The following is a 14,543-nucleotide window of genomic DNA, read 5'->3' as shown; positions in this document are numbered from 1 at the left end:
ATGAGGAGAGCCAAATTATAGTTTCAAAATTTTTATGGGGCCGAAATACTTTTTCTCAAAATTTTTATATAAGATAAGTGAAATTTTCTAAAATTTACATACAAAATTTTTAATTTTTTTGAGACCCCTACATGGAAGGTCAAATGTGACATGGTTCCAATCTTTAGTTTCTTCAACCAACCCAATCCATAGAACACGTTGTCTTCCAAATTTCTAACTATATCATTCCAAATAATTACCATTGCTTTCTGTTACACATAACACAACAATTTGTTATATTTATTCCCCTCCTTTTCATATAATCTTGAGTTGGGAGGTGACCACTACCAACGGTACAAAAAGAAACTGTCAGTAATAAAGAGAAAGTTTCAGTAAAAATACAACTGACGGTTTCTCTACTTTTACCGCCATTTCTACGCTGTCAGTAAAAGGTTATGTTTTTTGTAGTGGACCCTCACAATCCAGGTAAACAAACCAGGTTGCCCTGGCTGGTACTTTATTCTTCCATAGAAATTTCCTCTTTTTTTTTTTAGAACCTTTTATTTTAATGGCCTTAAAAATTTCTCATGCTTTTAGATTCTTCACATTTCTCATTTTCCTAGCTAGTCATTCTGGTCTATTATAGAACCTCAAGTTAGTTAATGTGTCCATCCATTAACTGCATGCCCCATTGTTAAGAGTATACCAATCTTTTGCTATAGCCAGGAACTCTGCCATATTCTTTCCCATCTAATCCTCTGAACAACCCAACTTCTTGCTATCTATTTGTCCAAAATTTAGCAGATACACTGTCTCCAACATTCCACACCATTTTATTTCCACTAGCTGCCAACCCCACCCTAACTCTTCCACCCTCAAGAACTCTTCCATGGGTACCTAAGAGTTCATAAACACTTGGCTGCCTAAAAATATCTCCCTCTTATCTTAGAGAGTTGTTGTTCATGATATATCAACCCTTACTGGCCAAGCTAGCACAGTTCCATTCAATTAGAGGTTTGGTTCTTACTCCCTGACACAACAATTTCCATGACATAAGATGCATTTTGTTAGTGCCCCATTCATCTTTGCCCATAGAAATTGTATCATGCATCTCTCCAACTCCTCCAAGGCTTGCATCCAATAAATAGGAAGTGAAGGCATTATTATAATATTGGAACAAGCAAAGTCTACCACTATAGGAAAATAAATTTGCCTATAATGTTGGAACAAGCAAAGTCATGACTCCAAAATTATATGCAGTGCCCACACCAAATTTGTGTCACCAAGGCAAGTGCCCCACAGCTAAAAAAATCCTGGCTGTGCCGACTGATCACACCTTACAATTCCAAGAGTGCCGACGTTCCACTACATTATCCTATGTTTCAATGGCTCTTAATGCTTAAGAAGTGGAAGGTGCAAAAGATGAGATAAATCAAGTTTAGGTGAATTAAAATCTCATTTGAATAACCCAATTATGGGGACGAGCAGGAAAGATGCAGAAATCAGTTACAAGAAAAGATAGTGCAAATATTTGATTGGATAATAACAGAAAATAGAAAATTGACCAAAGAAGAGCCCTATTCCTCATGCAGATATTCTTCGGGACAATTAGCAAGAATAATTATTTATAAGTTATTAATTAAATCATGTACTTACCTAATAATTAGAAAAATGTTTGTAAATTGTTCAAGGTTTAAGGGACATGTAACCATGTAAATATTTTGAAAGTTTGTGAGAGCATTTGTAAGTGACTCTATTCTATTTGACATATCTTTCATCTTTAACACATTATTCCGCTAGAAATTTTTTAGATTTAGCTCCATAAGAAGCTTCGAACATATCACCAACTAGACTTCGTTTTACCATTGTAATGGTGCTCTGTCTGTACATGTCAATAATTACTTTACCATTGGCTTTGCCTTCAGAAGTGAAAAACAAATAAAGTTCAAATCTAACTCTTCATGCATCTTTAGGCATTACTGTTGGAGCACATACTGATAGATGGGTTGGATCGACAGTTTGTAGGTTGGACACTGTTTGCCACCAGATCAGGGGGAAGCCACATGTGGGCAGTTGCCCACACAGTTCCACAAAATTGGCTTATTTTTACATTGGTGGTTCCCAACAATTTTTTTCATTAATATACTCCCTAGCCACCCTAAATTATTTGACTAGTGTGCTTTGATCATTTTGTCATGTCTAAGATTTTTTTGAATGAGTGCCCTTTTGCCAAATATTTCTGGCTCCCCCCTATATTGGGTGTCTACAGCTATATGGACAAAGTTTATTTTTTGTAGCTGCAATCTATAAAGAGAGTTTCTGTGCTTGTTTGGCCGTGATTGATGCAGGCGTAGATTGATCTTTTTGTTTCTGTGTTGCTGTTGTGTTCATTATTTTCTATTTGATTGTGTTCTTCCTTTTCATTCTTTGATTAATAAATTGGTCCTCCCCAGCTACGATTCATCGAACAAAACTCACCATGCATCTCAGCAGGAAAACGAACAACGCGATCACCTTGTTTAGAAATTCCTGTTACCTTGATTTCAATCATGGTGCACAAGGTGTCCTTGGAGATTTAGCATATAGAAGACCTAATTTGAATTGATTATTTTTGCCACCCATCCTCAGTTTTAACTTAGGATTGAAGGCAAGGCTTGAGAAGCAGGGTAGACTTCACAAGTACTGCAACATTCATATCAAGATGAAGAACTAATTTTGATACATAGATAAAGGAACAACAATGATATCAAGTCAAGGTAGGAATGTCACGGATCAGATTCGAAGTAGAAATACCTTTAACTGAATCCGATTTTTCAGATATTCACATATTTGGATTTGAATATGGACAAATAAAAGTCATATCTGAATCTGAACCCAAAATTTGATGTCACAGTCTGAATCCGATTTTTGCATTCATTTCCGATCCAAATTTTGAACCAAATTTGGCTGATTTTGAAAATGTAAGAGCATTAGGTATATGATATTTGTCCAAAAATAAATCTAACCTGAATCCGTATCCGAATGTGATTGGATGACATTTCTTCAATCCGAATTGGAACTAATTTTTTGATTCAGATATTAATCTTTTTCCATATCTGATTTTTTGGAATGTTTCGGAGATATAGTGACATCCTTAGGTTAAGGATGTCTCAATTTTGATAGGCAGCTAGCTTGGTCCTATTGCTAAGTACATTTTCTTTTGTTATCAGCCAGTTGGTATATAAATGAAAAAAATAAATAATAACAAAAGAAGAGATTTAACATGGGTCTTCCCTTGTAAGATATCTATTTGACCTTAAAGATAAATAGCACGCCAATAGCGTGTGTATATATATATATATATATATATATATATATATATATATATATATATATATATATATATATATATATATATATATATATATATGTTTCTCAATTACAATGATAAACAAGAGTAAAGGATCAGTTACATGATGGCTTCATTTTAAAATTTATTTCTGAATTATTTGAATAGCTGCACCTTGTTTTTTTGACTTACTTTGCTGCCATGTTGATCATGTAACTTTTATTACATTATTTCATACAGAAATTTCCTTTGACTTTTACGAGAAGTCAGCCTTAGCCTTAGATGTAATGGCTTCATATGTAACAACCCTATCTTGGTTGTTTACATGTGTCACATTCTGCTGCTGAATATTTTCTTAATCTGGTGATAATTTGCCCTGGCCCCTGGTTGATACAAGGCTAGCTTCAATGGTCATCTCCTTGGAACATAAGCAATGGAAAAGGAGATTAAAAGGCATGGTTGATGGTTCTGGTGATCATCTGCCTTTGCCGTCTCTTAGTTTCATCGTGACGGCTTGGAGGAATATGGTATCCCACTTCTCTCAGGAAGGAACAAAATTTCTCTAGAAAAAACTGGATAGAAGGTGTCCATCTCAATTCTCATGGACAATATTAGCTTTTTCTGTTTCTCTTTTTGGGTATAGTCAAGCTGAGACTAGGCGCATATTTACCAAATTATGCCAAACAAGATGCACCCTTTGCTACCAATGTCAATATATCCAATTTGAACCTGACCGAGCTGTTAAAAAATCCGATATGAAAAACAGGTTAATATCTAATTAAGAAAACAGATCAGATTTAAATTTAAGAAACGACATTCAATCAGATTCAGATTCAAATATACATAATATACATAAATATCATATAGGATTCAGATTCAGATTCATATATAATGCTCTTACATTTTGAAAATAGGCTAGATTTGGTTCAATATTCAGATTCGGATTCACATATAAATGTAAAAGTTGTATTCATATCGGATTCTGATTGTGAAATCGGATTCAAATTTAGATATGACTTTTATTGGTTCGTTTTTAAATACAAATATGTGAATATTTGAAAAATTGGATGTGGTTAAGAAGAGTATATTTGATTTGAATCCGATCAGTTGACATCACTTTTCTTAACCTTCTTTCAACTCGAAGGTTTTAAGTATGACTTGCAAAGCTCTTGCTCTTTAAATCAAACTTCAAAGTTGAAGTAAACTTTCTTAAAAAGATGCTTCAATGCTTTTAAATGAATATATTGATATTTCGTTGGCTGACAAATCTAACTAGGCTCTGCCCATCTTTGTCAGCTTGAGCCTTCCTATCCGGATTTTGGAAGTGAGTTGAATAAACATATGGCGTTCTTGTTTGGCTCATTTACTTCAAAATGGGAGCTCCTTATAAGGACCAAAAAACAAAAAGGTAGTGGAAAAGTTAAAAGTCCAAAAACAATATTTGTTTTTAAAAAATCTCCAAAATACCCAACACTCCCCTTTTTTTTGGGTTCCCATTGTGAAATTAACTTTCTTTCTACCACAAGACTTTTTGTCATTTACTTAATAATTTCTATTTCTTCTTTCTCAATTGAGTGATATATATATATATATATATATATATATATATATTGCTTTTACAAACTTTTAGCGTCTACCTATTGTCTCAAAATTTTTATTTTTTCATCTAAAAGTGATAATGAAAGAGCTAGCCATATTTAATTCAGTGCAGCCGATTGTTCACAATTATTGAAAGAAAAAGTCAACATATCCACGGTACAATGTACATGCATTAATATTGGGCATCTTAATTAATACAGGTAAATAACTGTACCGATCATTTCTTGCGGAGCCAATGCAGGCGTCCCAACGGGAGAAATAATCATCTCTTCAATCATTTTCTCCATCAAACACTTACTGAACAAGATTCAATTTTGGATTTCCTGTACCTAAAACTCCCCACCTAAAACCTTATACAAGTTTATTTTTCTTGACTACTTTATAAAACATGTATTTTTAACGATATAATATCTACACCACCGGATGTGGGCTGATGGAGACGAAGGCCTGACAGCCGGCACGAAGCGTCGTTCTTCAATGGACATCGCAGCTTCTCGTCCATTAATGGCTGACAGAATGACCCTCACCGGCTTACCTACTACTCCTTTCAACAATAAAACCAAAGAGGGAAATAACTCGTTTCTTCTCAATCTGTCCATGACATAAGAACTAACAGCAAGTAACAAAGAATGGGATGAACAATATCTTAACTAAATTATCTCGTGTTGCGTTTAAAAACGCTCTATCTTGTGCTTGGGTGTATTATAGCTGGTTTGGTGGGTTAGTCATGAATACTATTTCTTTAAATCACAAACAATTTACTCTTAAATTGAAGAGAGTAACCTTACCAGATCTCAAAAGAACATTGAAGTCAGGGTGGGTATCGGGCCGGCCCGGGTCTCGTTCCGGGCCCGGCCCGGGTCTCGTTCCGGGCCCGGCCCGGGTCTCGTTCCGGGCCCGGCCCGGCCCAGCTCATTTAAATTAAAAAAATATTTTTAATTATAAAATTATATTTTTTAATATAAAATGTATTTATTAAGAATAAAAAAATATTATTAAAACAAAAAATTAAAATATATATATATATTTTTAACTTACCGGACCTAAACGGGCCGAGCTGGGCCGACCCGGGCCTGGCTGTCGGGCTCGGGCCGGGATTTTTCCGGCCCATACTAGGCCGGGTTGGGTCGCTCCGGTGGCGGCCCGGCCCAACGCCCAACCTTACATTGAAGGATGTAGCATAACTAGTCCTTTTTTAGTTTGATTCTCATCAATACTATTCCTCTAAATCACATACAATGGCCGTAGTTACATTTAAATTGAATAGAGTAACCTTAAGTTCAGACCTCAAAAGAACATTAAACCCTAAAAATAGCAGAAGAAAAAGGAGACTATGATAAAATTGGAAAGTTTTTAACGTTAAAAACGTTTTTATTATTTAAAGTAATTTCTCGTAGATGTAGGTCCCGCCGCGTCGGATTGAGGACTCGGCCGGAACGAAGTGTCGGTGTGACGTTCTGTTGCGAGCCCTCAAAAAGGTGCTCGGTCGAACGCGTCCCCATTTGGAGGGCGTTGAATTTTCGACGCAGTCAATCTCCTCCGCCCACCAAACCTCTTTTCTTGACCGGGAAGCCCACGCGCTCTATCTCTCTCCCTTCTTTTTTAGACTCTGCTTCCTGCAACCCGGCGTCGTCTCTCTCTCTCTCTCTCGTCTCCCTGAGAGAGAGCTCCTTGGCTGCAGGAGATCCGGAAGAGGGGAGAGGAAGGCTTTGTGGTGGGAGGGAAAGAGCTTTGCTTCTCCATTACTCATGGCACTTTCTAGCGGTTTCGCTCCCGCGATATCGGGAGCGAACAACGAGAGCGTCTTCCTCTGCAAGTCCAGAGTACCGGCGCAAATTGTTCCTTCTTCTTCCTACCGCAAGCTCGGATGCGGAAAATCAAGCGGGAGGGTGGCAATTGCCATTCCCAGATGTGAGGTCGCGAGGGAGATTGGGATTAGCGACTCCAAAGCTTCGAGCATCTCCGCTCTCGAACAGCTCAAAACTTCCGCTCTAGATCGTACGTCCTGATCTTTGCTTTATAGTTCTTGTTCTCCCATTGGCTTGTTTTTCTCTTTTGATACATTGGGTTTCTTTTGATTGTAAAAAATCGTTTCTTCATTCGTCGGATTTCTGTAATTGTTATTTGATATTGATAATTCTGGCGAGACATGAGTTTAGAATCGTGATTGTATTTTTTCTTTTGTCTTGCTGTCCTTGATAATCTGTCCTTGTTAGTTGACTGGATGTGAAGTTTAGGGGATCTCTTGACTTGTATTTCCTTTTTGGAGATATTTGTGTAATATCTTGCGACGGTCAATGTTGGTTTTGAGAGTTTTGGGTAATGTGATTCAGGCTATCTGAAGGAGCGGAGCAGCATATTGGTCATAGGGCTCAGCGTTCACACAGCGCCCGTGGAGATGCGTGAGAAGCTCGCGATTCCCGAAGCTGAGTGGCCTCGTGCCATCGAGGAACTCTGCAACTTGTATCATATAGAAGAAGCTGCCGTTCTTAGTACGTGCAATCGGATGGAAATTTATGTGGTTGCCCTCTCTATGCACAGAGGAATTAGAGAAGTCAAGGAATGGATGTCGAAGGTAATTGGAACTTGATCGCCTTATTGGTTGTCATATAAGATGCAAATACAGTATTCCTCTTTTAGGTTGAACACATTTCTGTTAATGGTATGGAAGCTTGATTTACAGATAAAAATTAGCTCCCGTGTTTCATTGTTTCTGTGTCTTTAGATGTACATGGGCACTAAACTTTGTTTTGTTCTTCTTCCAATTCCAGACCAGTGGAATTCCTACTTCTGAGCTTGGGCAACATCTGTTTTTGCTTCGCGATAACGATGCAACACAGCACCTGTTCCAGGTTGCAGCAGGGCTGGACTCTCTTGTGCTCGGGGAGGGCCAGATTCTTGCCCAGGTTAGGCAGGTTGTCAGGTCCGGAGAAGGTGTTAAGGGATTTGGAAGAAACGTTAGTGGACTATTCAAGAGTGCAATCACAGCTGGGAAGCGGGTCCGTGCTGAAACCAACATTGCAGCTGGAGCAGTTTCAGTCAGCTCGGCTGCTGTTGAATTGGCTCTAATGAAACTCCCCAAGTCCGAGCTTTCATCTGCTAGGATGCTAGTTATTGGTGCAGGCAAGATGGGTAAACTAGTTATCAAACATCTAGCGTCCAAAGGGTGTAACAAGATAGTTGTGGTGAACAGATCGGAGGAAAGGGTGTCCGAAATACGCGAGGAGATCAAGGATGTTGAGATAATCTACAAGCCTTTACAGGAGATGTTATCCTGTGCTGCTAATGCAGATGTGGTGTTTACAAGCACGGCATCAGAGACACCATTATTCTTGAGAGAGCATGTAGAGGGCCTCCCACCTGTCAATCCAAAACTGGGTGGCGTCAGAATGTTTATTGACATATCAGTTCCTAGAAATGTTGGTGCTTGCGTGTCTGAGCTGGATACTGTTAGAGTCTACAATGTAGATGATCTCAAGGAAGTAGTGGAAGCCAACAAAGAAGACCGTTATAGGAAAGCCATGGAAGCACAGGCTATCATTTTGGATGAAATGAAGCAGTTTGAGGCATGGAGAGATTCCTTAGAGACAGTACCCACCATAAAAAGGCTAAGATCTAAAGTTGAAGGAATTCGACTTGCAGAATTAGAGAAATGCTTGTCCAAGATGAAAGACCTCTCCAAAAAGGAGAGGAAGGCCATCGATGATCTTAGCAGAGGTATTGTAAACAAGATTCTCCATGGGCCAATGCAATGCTTGAGATGTGATAGCAGTGATAGCACGACCCTGAGTGAGGCCCTTGAGAATATGCATGCACTTGAACGCATGTTTGATCTTCATACTGAATCAGCTGTATTGGAGCAGAAAATTAAAGCCAAGGTTGAGCAGTCTGAAAAGTGAAATATCGTCTGCTACCTGTGATTTTCTGATGCTACTACTCTTTGGTATCTGCATCTTATAGATTATCGTCTCACATTTTTCTTGGTTGAAAATTGAAATAAGAGGAAACCATCCTCAGTTTTCTTACTACCGGGAGCATGTACATTTGCAAATTTGTATACGACTGAGACAATTTGTTGCCACTTACCAACGATCTTACCACGAGAAGCAATTTTCATGTTCCAGTTGTTGTTCTTTCTTCTGGGCACCATTCAGGAATCAGAAGAGAACTACAGGAGTCGAGTTCTGTGATAGAAGAACTCTTTGAGCTGCTGAGGGAGTTCTAGCTTTCTATTACTTGTAAGCCTTAAAAATTTTTCGGTGTAATTATCCATTGTTTGACTAATTCGCTTCAAATGGTGCAATGCAATGTTTATCCACCGGCATGGTTTACTTTTTGTAGCCATGTGGGTTTTACGCATTTCGGTGTAATCCTGAATTTGGCAGCAATCATCCCTAAGAAGTGCTAGTAATCAAATCCACACTCGACTGCCACTGCAAAGGTGGAAAGGCTTAATTCACGTTCCGATGTGCTTTATAGGCCTGTTCCAAGCTTAGTTCCCAAACAGCTACTACTGTCAGACGGATTCACCAAATGCATATGCTCTTATTTCATTTACCATGTCCCAGATAGAACCTTAGCGATGTACTGATCAATTTTTTTCGGACCAATAAAGCAAGTAGCATTCTCTTGGCTTTGTTAGGCATTCTCTTGTTTGACTGAATATGTGTAGCTACATTCCTCATCAATTTTATAGTGTCAGTTCAATTCTTTAAATATTGTAGCTGAGGTTGTAACACCCAAAAGTTTAGTCATGTATCAAAGATTGTGAGAGATCTTCAAGGGCTTATAAAGGAAGGTGAGAAGATTGTCTTGGTTCATAACTTTTTTGGGGCTAGAGCCGAAACTGATAGAGGGTGAGTTGGGATCCGTCGAACCAAGGGCTCGAGCCTGGGAGTGGATCAAGTTGTTATAGTATAGTGGTATCAGAGCCAGGTTTCGATCCTGTGACCTGTGGGTTATGGGCCCACCATGCTTCCACTGAATGACTTTTAGTTAAGAAAATACAAGTCTCAGCTGCTTCGAAACTACCCTTGCTTGTCTTTTCTGCTCTTCAATTGTTGGCCAACTAATCATCCTGCAACAAACTGGGTTTCTTTTACTTATTTTGTTTTAATTTTTTGTGAGCTCATCAGACTGCAGATGGACAGACTTCGGTTGGTGAAGTTTCTAGAGGGTGGCCTTTAGCTAAATAAAAATAAGGTTCAACTGCTACAGGACTACTGCCGAACTGCTGCGCAGCCACCCTCACCTAACTCTTCCACTCAGAACTGTTGCAGAAAGAGAAGTCAACGTCCAATTATTGAAACCATGTACCCTCACCATCGATTGCGGATTGAAAGGTCTTTAATTGTAAGAACCGTTAACATCTCTGCTTGACTTCCAAAAACCATAACACTGCTTTGATTTTGTGCAGCATGAGATGCTGCATGCAGTCAAATTCTAATATCCCACTTTGAAAATTGGATCTCCTTACTGTTCAACTCTGAAGGATGTGCATATCAGCAGCTGATGAATGCCGAGCCTGTTCGATTCGACTGCAGGTAACTCTGTTCTCAAGTCTCGGTTGAGCTGCCTACCATATCTACTCCTCATTCGGCGGAAACCTTGATTGTATTGTTTTCAGATCTTTGGTGATGATGTTCCACATTCAAAGGGAAAAGCTGTTTTTGTATCTTCCCTTGGATGTAGGTACGAATGCGCTTTTCCTGTCATTGTATGCGACCTCGTTCGAAAGTCTGAAGGCCACCAGTTGATTGCAGCGTTAAATATTTCTTTTATGCAACAAATCTGCCGACTTTGCGGAGAATGATCTTTCCCTGTATGGTTGGTGGCAAAACTTTGGTCCTAAATCATAAGAATTTTTCCATAAATCCATGTTTTCCCAAGAATGATTCGGCTAGAATCATTGATTCCAGGTTATTGAATGATCTAAGATTTGGTGGACCGTGAGCGTTAGATGTGCGATCATGGTTTAAGCCAATGATTTAAGCCGGGTATAGCTCTTGGAGTGGAGGAAAACCTACAGGCAGCATTGGATAATGCCCGATCTACAACCATGTGCGTTGGATCTGATCTAAGATCTCTTTTATGTGGGACTCTACAGTATATACAAACACTGGATTTTACCATAGTGAAAAAGAGGAATTGAGATCCTCGGTTTATAGCCAAAATTTCATATTTGAGGCCCGATGGAGAAGGAATCTAACCTTAAATACGTAAATATGAGATTTTTAATGATCTCTAATCAACTAAAGACAAGTTTCCCCTTTGAACAGTTGAGGGAAAGGAGAAAGAAGAAGAAGAAGACTTGAATGACCGGGGTTTCCATTAAAGAAAGGATACAAAGGCCTCTTCTACACTGAAAGAAGTAAACGGGAGACAATTTTCTTGTTTGTCAAACCATGTTACATGTTGCAGTTGATGAAATAATTACTTCAGATGCAAAGCCGCTGGGAGCTTTCCTCCCTATCTTATTAATCAAGGAATGACATAATTTCTTAATCATAGGGCTTCACCCCTGCTCTTTCCCTGATAAAAACTGATAATCTCAATCTTGATGGCCTTAAAAACTACACGACCTCTTCCAAGCGACAGGGCTCCATTTTTTTTCTCTCTCTCTCTTTCTAAATTTTTAGACAACTGTTTTTTCTTTTTACTCTCTCTCTTTCTAAAGTTTTAGATAACTGTTTTTTTTTTTTACACTCTCTCTCTTTCTAAAGTTTTAGATAACTGGTTTAATAGATAAAAGTGATGAACTACCTACTCTTATGAAGATACGTTTTTTATGTTTCACGTCTGATTTGTGTAGATCCATGCTACACAATTTGTTCTCCTGTAAATTGAGGTAACTCGGGGTTCTGCACGCTTACACGCGTTTTTGGCAGGAGGACTACCACACATCACCAGACTTAAGGTGGGACGTCAAATCCTTCACATTTGGCTGCTCGAGGTCCAAGATATCTACTTTTCCAATAGGCAAGAAAGACCTTAAAAGGCGTTCAGATGACACCCTCGTCAAACACAATTTTGTAAAAACTTATGTACAAGTTTTTAATGAGCTTTGAAAACTTGTCGGTTTGTTTGGGTAACACAAACAAAACCTGGTTTTTTGTAAATAACTTAAACAGGGTCAGATTTTTCTCTATCTTTTACAAAACAATTTGTGGGTTTTTCTCAAATCTAATTTAGATGACACCCCAAGTTTTTAGAGTGTTTGAGTGCCATCAAAAGAGGGTTTGAGGAAAACCACAAAACCTGGTTTTGTATAAAGTGGAAGACCCAGCCCTACTTAGGTTATTCAGAGACCAGGATGTGAATATGACATCCAAATAAAACAAAAAGTGCTTTTAATACTCATTAAAAAAACTTAGTTTTCACAAAACTGAGTTACATGAAGGTGTCATCCAAACACCCCCTTGAGGTTGAAGGTTAAATCAGGTTTTGCCTTCAAAACCTGATTTAGAGATGTCATCCAAATGCCCCCAAAAGATATCAATACTCTTAAAAAAAGTAAATTGGTGATTGCAAGAAATTTTGAATAAGGCATTGAAAGAGAAACGTTCCAACTCGCTAAGTCTTCAATGTGACAAAATTTCATGCTTTACAAGAGTTGCAAGAAATTGTGAATGAAGTTTAGAAAGTTTTCAATATGATAAAATTTCCAACTGTAGAGGATGTTGCTTTTATTATAAGCATCCTCAACTATCAACCTTATTTTCATTGGTTTGCTAATAATGGCAAGGTGAAAGTGGAGTAGCGAGACATGAAGGTTGTGCTTGATTAAAAAAGACGATTTCAAATCTACACTTTAGACGTTAGGTGTGGATTTGAAATCCATTGGGAGCAGAAGCTGAAATCCATAGTTTGATACAACTGCTGGATTTCAGCTATCACAAATTTTAGATTCCCTTAGATCTAAGATCTGTGGGAAATCAAACACACCCGAAAGTCGAGGAGGTGTGCTGCAATTTATTTGCTATGTCACACAGGTGGCCTCATGGGCAAATGGACATTATATATATATATACACACACACACAGAGGCTCTCCTGATACTTTCCTTTCACACATGTACAATGCAATGCATTGAGCTGCATGTGGGATAAGTTGAAGCATCAAGAAGGGTGAGCTTCTCTCTCTCTACACCACACACACACACACACATATATATATATATATATATTAAATGGTGACACTAGCTTCTTTGAGTCGAGTCACCCAACCATCTAACCATGGTTGACTGTTTGAAGAAGATGGATGGTTGAGACAAAAACAAGGAGAAAATGTTAGATAATAAAAATGCCCATCACCTTTTCTCCTTATTTTTCTCTTAATGGTTCAATGAAAAAGAAAACCATCAGTTGCCACACCAGAGCCATTCCTCCTGCATGCATCACCTTTTTTGAAGATTATGTATTGCCTAGTTTATTTGCTTAGGATAGGAGAATGCTAATTTTATAGTGTTGTATTGTTGCTAGATTGCTTTAATGTCTTGTCTGTGTGTATCATTTAGCAGTATATGAAATATAAAGGGTGATTATTGTATTGGAAAAATGCAATAAGCCCGGTAGAAGGAGATTTTTTAGAATATGGATGAGAGAGGTTATGCACTTCTTTTGTGCCGCACATAAAAAGGAAAACAAGACGCCTTTAAATAGTTGATGTGGAAGCAAGGTTTACTCTGCAATGATCAGGCTTGTATGCTCTGAGAAAGGCAGTAGCAGTTTATGCTTGCGAACCAATAGTGCACTCTGTTGGTTCATTTAAGGAAGTGCATCAATAGAAATTCATTTCATGTGAGTTTGGATTTTCTTAATTATGTTGTTGAATACTTTTTCAAGGTCATATTCCATTCTGTTGCCTTTTTAACACTCGAGTTGAAGGATTTAATATACGACTACCAAAATCTCAAAGCAACCTTGGACCCTGGGAATGAGAGGGAGAGAGGTGGCTTCACCTCTAAAATTTTGTGATGCGTTTTTGTGGACTGGTGTGAGTGGTTCAGTGTTTGTATTAACCATTAGATTGAGAGTCATGCTCCTTTATGATTCTTTGATCCAGTTGTCATGAGCATTTTTTTTTTTTTGCTCAACTCATTTGTATATTTTTTTGTTCTTGAATATAATAGATGTATAATTTTTGTTCCTTTTTGTCAAAGTTTTAAAAAAGTAAATAATCAATGTGCATGTACACATTGCAAGCATGATTTCATATGCAAATGAGAATTCACATATGAGAGATAAGAGAAGAGGCCGAAGTATCTCCTCTTTCTCATTGTCTTTGAGGTCCAGAACTGCTTTAGGACCTCGGTAAAGGGTACTAGGGGCGAAACCAAGGGAGGGCCCGTATGGGCCTTGACCCCACCTCAAGTTTTTATTTTTTAATTACACATGAATTTTAAAAAAATTCACTTGCTCTATATTAAAATTTTAAAAAATGATACTTTGGCCCCTATCAAACTTTAGAAACTTTAATTAGGCTTCACCTCTTTTTTTTTTACAAAAAAAATTTACAATTAAATTTTAGAAAATTTTACTTGTCCTATATAAAAATTTTAAAAAATGATATTCGACCCATGTCAAAATTTAGAAACTTTAATTCGCCCACACTTCAATTTTTCTTTAAAACAAAAACTA

At 37.9% G+C, this 14,543-nt stretch overlaps 1 protein-coding gene across 1 annotated transcript; it reads left to right on the top strand.

The window, feature by feature from the left end:
- Window positions 1-6,487: 6,487 nt before the first annotated feature.
- On the top strand, window positions 6,488-9,265 carry LOC116253667 (glutamyl-tRNA reductase 2-like). Its single transcript, XM_031628601.2, has 3 exons — window positions 6,488-6,904; window positions 7,240-7,481; window positions 7,678-9,265. The coding sequence occupies exons 1-3, from the start codon at window positions 6,655-6,657 to the stop codon at window positions 8,803-8,805; spliced, it is 1,620 nt and encodes a 539-aa protein (XP_031484461.1). The 5' UTR covers window positions 6,488-6,654; the 3' UTR covers window positions 8,806-9,265.
- Window positions 9,266-14,543: the final 5,278 nt, after the last annotated feature.

Source organism: Nymphaea colorata, chromosome 4, assembly GCF_008831285.2.
Source record: "Nymphaea colorata isolate Beijing-Zhang1983 chromosome 4, ASM883128v2, whole genome shotgun sequence".
In the NCBI taxonomy this organism is placed as follows: Eukaryota; Viridiplantae; Streptophyta; class Magnoliopsida; order Nymphaeales; family Nymphaeaceae; genus Nymphaea; species Nymphaea colorata.
This window is presented reverse-complemented; position numbering and strand designations above follow the sequence as displayed.